The sequence below is a fragment of the Olea europaea genome, chromosome 18, assembly GCF_002742605.1.
Source record: "Olea europaea var. sylvestris chromosome 18, O_europaea_v1, whole genome shotgun sequence".
Classification (NCBI taxonomy): Eukaryota; Viridiplantae; Streptophyta; class Magnoliopsida; order Lamiales; family Oleaceae; genus Olea; species Olea europaea.
The window spans coordinates 30,236,766-30,245,508 of NC_036254.1; the positions used below are offsets into that span (position 1 = coordinate 30,236,766).

General features: G+C 47.0%; 1 protein-coding gene across 1 annotated transcript; it reads right to left on the minus strand.

Moving 5' to 3' along the window:
• Nucleotides 1–7,074: 7,074 nt before the first annotated feature.
• Nucleotides 7,075–8,415, minus strand: LOC111366994. The gene has a single exon (XM_022987671.1). It carries the CDS (start codon nucleotides 8,413–8,415, stop codon nucleotides 7,075–7,077), a length of 1,341 nt encoding a protein of 446 aa, XP_022843439.1.
• Nucleotides 8,416–8,743: the final 328 nt, after the last annotated feature.

Consider the following 8,743-nt stretch of genomic DNA (forward strand, 5'->3'; position numbering starts at 1 on the left):
TTGTTTGTTAGGTACCCAGGTCTTAGGAGGCATGTTGGTGGTGTATTTCCCGAGGACTATTCTTGAGGCTTGAGAGAATGTAAATATGTCCTTGAGGTATCTCGAGGACTACGATACCTCGTGGACTTAGGGAGACCCGAGGACCATAGTAGAGAAATGAGATGGGGTATACATGGAGTCCTCGGGGTATATCAATATTGGCATAGTCATTGGCCCCCGTGCACTCGTCCTAGAGATCAAGCTCTTAGGATGGGGTGCACATGGGTTACATCATTTCTCGAACCTTCGTCGAAAAGTGATGGCTGATGATATAGGTCGAGATATGACCGTTGCAGAGAGTGGCTTGGATTTGTGACATGTGTCTTCGTGGACGGTCGTAGATAGCGACCTTTGGCCTCCCATCGTTTTCACCTATAAATACTGTTGTTCTCACCTTCATTTTTCACTTTTACCCACTGTAAATTAGAGTTCTGCGAGGTCATGCTCGAGAAAAACACTTTGGGAACTTCTCAAGTCGTCGGGAACTCCAGGTAAGGCTCGAGACTTTAAGTTATTCATAAGCTAGGTCTTAAGTTTGTTAAGTGATGTCGAGTAGTGAGGGTCGAGAATCTTCTAGCAGCTCTAGTAGTAGTGAGAACGTAGGGACCTCGATAATACCGACGGCTATTCCCCTAGAGGCTACTCCAGAGGCCCAGGTTAATATGGTTTTTGAGTATCCCGACGAACCCTGTAGGCTTAAAGAGCACTTAGTCATAGATGCAGCTAGGGAATATGGTATAATGCCTAATTGCGATGTTAGATTTCCTGACCCCGAGGATAAGATTATTCGAGCACGACGATGGGAGTTTGTTATTTTTAGGAAGACCCTTAATGCTGGCTTTAGGTGGCCCCTTCACCCCTTCTTTATTGCTCTATTAGTCGAGCACCATGTGCCCGGGGCAGTTAGTGCCCAACGCCTGGAGAATGCTCGTTTATTTTTTTATAGCATGTAGATACTTAGGTATCGAGCCCAACATTGGCCTCAGCAAATTAGTGTTCGAGCTTAAAAAACATCCTCGATACACTTGTTTTGGCTATCTCTCAACGATTGGGGGTTTTAAAGTCCCGAGGATGGCGAGCTCTTTGAAGGGGTGGAGGGAGGGGTGGTTTTATGTTATAGCCCAAGAACCCGATCTTCCTTTCTGGCCTGATTGGGGAATCCCCGACGCCGAGAAGTTCTGTGAGGGCCAGGTGTATCCGGATGTTTTGGAAGAGCATAGGAGGATGCTGGTCGGGCTCAGCCCCCTTTTCTCGACGATGAAGGAGATTGGGGAAGAGGTTATAGACCTGGCAGATATTAGAGGCGTCGAGGGTAGGGATGTTCCTTTATTATTATTTTTTGAAAAATACCCTGACCTTGTGCTCGTTCTAAAATGTAGTAAATTTTTGCAGGTATGTCTTTTGATCCTCGGGCTCTTCGAAACTTCGTCAGCACAAGGGCAGACGTTCATCCACAGGGGCAGCCCCCGAGGAAGAAAAGCAAGAAGAGGCCTCGAGGGACTCCTGAGGGTGCGAGGGGGCCTGGCGAAACCTCTCGAGCACATCCACAAGTCTCGACCCCTCTGCAATCGAACCTCAGATCTCCCACTCCTTGGGTCGTCACTCCTCGGCCTCCTTCTGAAGTGTTTGACCTTGAGGATGACCCGTCTCTCACCGGGGACTTTGAGACATGCCACCTCGCTCTTGAGCTCGTAAATAAATACAAGGAGGAGGTCAAGCTCAAGGATGGGATGAAGGTCCTCGAGGGTCTTACAGTGAAGGTAATCTTCGGGCTTTCGACTTTAACCTCAAGTTTTTTTTTGTCGAGATTAATACTTGTCATTTTTTTCATTTTTTCCAGATGTTGAGTATAGCTCGAGGACTTACTCTGCAAGGGCTCGAGGAGGCCAAGAGGGCAGCTAGGGTCGAGACGTCCATGGCCTCTAAGGACAGCAGGATTCAAGACCTCGAGGCTCAGGTCGAGGTTTTATTGAAGGAGCGTGATGACGCGAGGAGGGAGGCTGCAAAGGCCAGGGATGACCTGGTAGTAGCAAAGGATGAGGTCGAGGGCGCGAGGCTCAAGCTCATCCAGAAGACAGAGGATTTTGGGCGCGAGCTTGCGGTTGTCAGGGAGAGGGCGTGGGAGGAGTTTAAAACCTCCGAGGACTGTGACAAGATAAAAGGAGAGTACGCGTCGGGGGCATACTTCCATGCTCTGGAAGAAGCCCGGGCCTTCCTCCATCAGAAGTTGCACGACGTCACTCCGGACGACCTGAAGACAATGCCTTCCATTGCTAATACATTGGAGCTCTCGAGTTCGGAAGATGGAGGAGGATCGGGCGGAGATGATGAGGATGGTCTTGAGGACGACGTTGAGATCGACATCAGCAACCTCGACCCTCCTCTTGGCCACATTGGATGACTTCCCCACCCCAATCTTTTGTAATTTTTGTTTAACTTTGAACATGTAAATTGATCGAGGATTATGTATGTTCTAAAGTTAATTTATTCGAACTATTTATCTCGACCCTTTGGACTCCATACATTCGAGCAAACTGATTGGAAACTAACTGCTCATGCGACATTGAAGTGTTTACTCGAGGATTCCACAACTCGAGCGTATTTAAGGGATTAAAAAGTGATAGTGACATACGTTCTCGAGGACTGTAATCCTCGAGCACACTAAACTTTAAAAAATGGTAATGCGACATTCTCGAGGATTGTAATCCTCGAGCACAACTAAACTTTAAAAAGTTGGGTTTGTGATTTCCTCGAGGACTGTAATCCTCGAGCACACTAAACTTTAAAAAATGGTAATGCGACATTCTCGAGGACTGTAATCCTTGAGCACAACTAAACTTTAAAAAGTTGGGTTTGTGATTTCCCTGAGGACTGTAATCCTCGAGCACACTAAACTTTAAAAAATGGTAATGCGACATTCTCGAGGACTGTAATCCTTGAGCACAACTAAACTTTAAAAAGTTGGGTTTGTGATTTCCTAGAGGACTGTAATCCTCGAGCACACTAAACTTTAAAAAATAGTAATGCGACATTCTCAAGGACTGTAATCCTCGAGCACAACTAAACTTTAAAAGTTGGGTTTGTGATTTCCTCGAGGACTGCAAACCTCAAGCACATCTAACTTAAAAAGTGGTAATGAGAAATTCTCGAGGGCTATAAACCTCGAGCACATGTGAAATTCTCGAGGGTGTCAAAAATGATGTGGGATTTTTGTATGTCCCTGGGTGACACTGTAATGGTTTACGCTTGAGTATATGATCAAGGCTTTTTGTGCTAGCGCAGGGCAAGGCTTTGGTGCTTTCTTGGAGCAAGGCTTTCTTGAGTGCTTGCTCAGGGCAAGGCTTTCTTGAGTGCTTGCTTGGGGCAAGGCTCTTTTGAGTGCTTGCGCGGGGCAAGACTTTTTTGTGTTTGCGCGGGGCAAGGCTTTTTTGAGTGCTTTCTTGGAGCAAGGCTTTTTGTGCTTGAGCGGGGAAAGGCTTTGGGGCTTGCTTGAGGCAAGGCTTTGGTGATTCCTGGGCGCAAAGTACACTAAAGGGCTTACCCGAAGCTTGAATTTACTAATTTTTCGGACTGGACTTGGATTTATATTGTATCCAAGCTGCCTACGTACCCAAACAGGATCAAGCCGAACGTAGTTCATTACAAAAGAGAATGGAAAACATGCATGGGCACGCAGGCCTGCTAAACTAGAAATAAAATGCAGAAAAAGAAAATCTCCTAAAAGGCGTCGGGAATGTTACTTGTAATATATTTTTAGATTGTCGGCATTCCAGGGCCTTGGAAGAGGTCTGTCCGAAGTGTCTCTTAGGCTGTATGCTCCTTTGCGAACCTGTCGTATGACCTCAAAGGACCTTTCCCAGATGGGCCCGAGCTTCCCTGGGGGGTGGCCTTCTGCTTCGGCCCTCCTCAAGACCAAATCGCCAGCTCTGAACCTCCGAGCCTTGACTTTGCTATTAAAATGTTTCGCTGTCTTAGTTTGGTAAGAGGCCACTTTTATAGCGGCTTGCTCCCGTACTTCTTCCAAGAGATCAAGATGTTCAGTTGTATGCTCCGAGGTTTCTGGCACGAGCCTCCTATGGCTTGGCAGTTTAATTTCCACCGGGACCATTGCTTCAATGCCATAGGCTAACATAAAAGGGGTTTCTCCTGTGGTTGTCCTATGAGTTGTTCTATACGTCCAAAGTATAGAAGGCAGCTCGTTGGACCAAGAACCCCTAGCATCGGTTATTCTTGTTCGGAGGTCTTGCAATATGATTCGATTTGTTACCTCGGCCAGACCATTGCTCTGAGGATGCGAAACTGATGTCAAGCGGTGATCAATCCCAAGGTTTAAGCAAAAGTTTCTAAACTGTTGGTTGTCAAATTGCCTGCCATTGTCGGTGATGAGGACCTTGGTATCCCAAACCTGCAAATGATAGACCTCCATATGAAGGCTCTTAGCTTGGGCTCCGATATTGTGGCGAGAGGTTCGGCTTCTACCCATTTTGTGAAGTACTCTACTGCTACAGCAACAAACTTTAATTGGCCTCTTGCCACAGGAAAGGGGCCGAGGATGTCAACTCCCCATTGTTCAAACGAGGCCGAACAGTTAATGTTGGTGAGATCTTCGGCTGGTGAGTGGATAACATTACCAAACCTCTGGCACCTATCACATCTTTTAACATATTCTGAGGCGTCTTTTTTCATAGTTGGCCAGTAGTATCCATATCATACGAGTTTAAAGGCCAAGGCCCTGGCTCTTTGATGGTTCCCGCACACACTTTCAAGAACTTCAGCAAGGGCCTGGGATGATTCTGATGGCCTGAGGCACCATAGGTATGGAAGAGGAATACTTCTGCGAAAGAGGACACCGCTGATCATGTAGTACCTAGGAGCTCGGGCTCTGATGCTTCTGGCCAACCTGGCATCGCTTGGTAGATTTTCGTTTGTGATGAATTCTATGATCGGGTCCATCCAGGATGGTTTGTTGTCAATGTCCATGATGTCGAGGATTTGACTGATGCTAGGTTCTGTGATGATTTTAATGTGAACCGTTCTGTTAAGGCCGTCTACCCCCATGAACACAAGCTTGGATAATGCGTCGGCTTTTCCGTTGTCCTTTCGAGCAATTTTTGTAATTTCACAACTCTTGAATTTTCGTTGAAGATCCTGAACCTTCACACAGTACAAACTCATTTTCTCCTCCTTTCTTTCAAATGATTCTTCAATCTGTCCGACCACTAGCTGTGAATCGCTAAATATCTTTACGAACTCGAGCTCTAGGCAAAGGGCTAGCTCAAGAGCAATAACGACGGCCTCATACTCGGCCTCATTGTTGGTTGCTTCAAACTCGAGCCTGAGAGCGCATTGGATCTCTGTTTGTTTGTCAGGGCTGATGATGATGACCCCTGCGCCCGAGCCCAAGGAGTTCGATGCTCCATCCACAAATATTTGCCAAGTGTCCAAATTAGTGCTCATGCTCGAGCTGTCACCTGGCCCCCGAGGCCTAGGGGTTAGTTCTGCAATGAAGTCGGCCAGAGCTTGGGCTTTGATAGATGGGCGTGGTTTGAATTCTATGTCAAATTCTCCAAGCTCGATTGCCCATTTCATCAATCTTCCCGATACGTCCGGCTTCTGAAGTATATGCCTAAGTGGTTGATTAGTGAGCACCACAATAGGGTGAGACTGAAAATACTGCCGGAGTTTTCGTGCTGCTATAACCAAGGCAAGGGTAAGTTGTTCTGCCAAAGTATACCTTGTTTCCGCATCCAGTAGGACCTTGCTTACATAGTAGATAGGTTGCTGGACTTTGTTAACCTCTTTCACCAAGACCCCGTCGACAGCGTTTTGAGATACGGCCAAGTACAAAAATAAGGTGTCACCAGGCTCAGGCCTAGTGAGAATAGGAGGAGATGCCAATGTCTGCTTGAGCTCCTGAAAAGCTTTCTCACAGTTTTCACTCCAATCAAAGCCTTGGTTTCTTCTAAGGACTTTGAAGAAGGGATAGCACCTGTCTGATGCTCGGGACATGAACCTGTTCAAGGCTGCTATCCTACCAGTCAACCTCTGTACCTCTTTCTTGTTCCTTGGTGATTCCATAGACGCCAAGGCTTGTATTTTGTCAAGGTTGGCCTCTATCTCCCGGTGAGTGATCATAAAGCCCAAGAACTTGCCCGAGGCCACGCCGAATGCACATTTTGCGGGGTTCAACTTCATTCCGTACTTTCGCAAGGTGTCGAAAACATCTTCAAGATCTGAAATATGCTGGTCCACCTGTTTGCTCTTGACCACCATGTCATCAACGTACGCCTCCACGTTCCTTCCAATCAAGTAATCAAAGACTTTGTTGATGAGTCTTTGGTATGTTGCCCCAGCATTCTTCAAACCGAAAGGCATGACCTTATAACAGTATATGGCGGAATCGGCCATGAATGATGTCTTTTCTTGATCTTCTTCGGCCATGAGGATTTGATGATAACCAGAAAATGCATCCAAGAAGCTGTACAACTTATGTCCGGACGTGCTATCCACCAAGTTGTCAATCCGTGGTAGGGGATAACTATCCTTTGGACATGCTTTGTTAAGATCTGTGAAGTCAATGCAGACCCTCCACTTACCATTGGCCTTCTTTACTAAAACAACATTGGCAAGCCAATCAGGATATTGGACCTCCCGAATGAACTGAGCGTTGACGAGTTTGTTAATTTCTTCGCGAATGACCTCCCGACGTTCTGGGGCAAACTGCCTTTTCCTCTGCTTTACTGGTCTGGCCCCTGGGCTGATGTTAAGCCTATGGACTGCAATTTTAGGGTCTATCCCTGACATATTCTCAACCTTCCAGGCAAAAACATCAATGTTGCGAGATAAGCAACCAACAAGTTTTGTCTTCAGGGTGACGTCAAGATCCTGACCAATAGTCACCTTCTTATCATGCTCGAGCTCAATTTTCATCAATTCTTCGACAGGGGCAACTCTGACTTGCTGCCCGTCCTAGGGATCCATCCTCGAGATTTGCGTGACGTCTTTATTTATTTCTCGAACGTTGGCAACATAGCATTATCTGGCAGCTGTCTGGTCTCCACGGACGACTCCAACGCCATTACTTGTTGGAAACTTCATGGCCAGGTGGAAGGTAAACACAATGGCTTTGATCTTGTTTAGGAGTGGTCTTCCCAGAATGGCGTTATAGGCCATTGAGACACGTACCACTTGAAAAGATGTCATCTCCGTAACCTGTTTCTGGCCAGAACCCAAAGTTAGAGGGAGCTCGACGACACCCTCTGGAGTGATGACTCCTCCCCCAAACCCCTGGAGAGGAGTTTTAACCGCTTTGAGCTGCTGAGATGAGATTCCCATTTTGGCAAAAGCTTCTTGTGAAAGTATATTGGCCGCACTCCCGTTGTCAACCAAGATTCTCTTCACTTCAAAATTGGCCACAATCGCTGAGATTACCAAGGCGTCATCATGTGGGAGTGATACGCCTTCTAAGTCTCCGGTCCCAAAAGTAATATCCTCCAGCTTTCCATGAGGCATCCCAGAGGCCAAAGCATATTGTCGGGCATATTGTTTTCTTCCACTGTTGGAGTCTCCTCCCGAGGCAATACCTCCAATGATGATATTGATGGTTCCAGCAGTGGGTTGACCATCCCTTTTTGCCTCAGGGTCTTTTTCCCTGCTACGATCATTCCTCGGGCGTTTGTCATTACCGACGTAGGAGCTCAGGAGTCCTCTTTTAATAAGGGCTTCAATCTCCCGTTGCAGGGCCTTACAGTTCTCTGTGGTATGCCCATGATCCCGATGGAACTTACAGTATTTGTTTATGTCCCTGGATTCGGGTGGTGACCTCATTCTGACAGGCCATTTCAGTTCCTTCATATCCTTGATCTCCATTAATATATTGGTCTTTGGCGTATTTAAACGTGTGAACGGCGTCGGGGGAACCTCCTGTCTCTGTTTTTTCCGATGTTCTTCTTCACGGTGGTTCGGGTTCTGCTGTCTTTTATGCTCGACCCTGTCATGGGATGGTCCAACCTTTCTCGGGTTCAGTGTTTCCTCCATATTTATGTATGTCTCGGCTCGGGTAAGAAGCTCGGTGACTGTCTTTGGTGGAGTTTTGGATAAAGACATCTTGAAGGCCTCGCACTTTATGGCATATGTGAGGGCAGAAACTGCTGCAGTTATGTGTAGGTCGGGAATCTGAAGTCTTTCCTTATTGAACCTGGTCATGAAGTCACGTAGGGTCTCATTTTGCCCTTGTCTAAGTTGCATGAGGAAAGCCACTGTCTTCCTGATGCGTTTGCTGCTTGCGAAGAAAGCGGAGAACTTGTCCGCCAAATCCGAGAATGAGGCTATGGAGTTGGACTCTAAGGTTGAGACCCAATCCCTAGCAGTATTCATCAAAGTTTACGGGAAGGCCTTGCACATCACCTGATCTGGTGCAACCTGTAGGTTCATGACGTCCGTGTATATGTTCAGATGATTGATTGGATCGATGGTCCCATCATATTCTTTGATCCTAGGATACTTAAATCTGTCTGGCAAGGGGAATGTTAATATCTCGAGAGTAAATGGAGTGTTGGGACTGAATCTTATCGTCCCTTTGTTGCCCTGAAGTAGGCCCGCCGTAATTCCTTCTTGAATAATCCTAGCGAGTTCCCCGGACTCCATGGTCACTGATCTCGAGGCCGAGGTCACATGTGGTATACCCGAGGCCCCTGCTCCGCCA

What these genes read in the sequence shown, in the direction of transcription:
- LOC111366994 (XM_022987671.1), bottom strand. Translation starts at nt 8,415, where the DNA reads ATGAATACTGCTAGGGATTGGGTCTCAACCTTAGAGTCCAACTCCATA.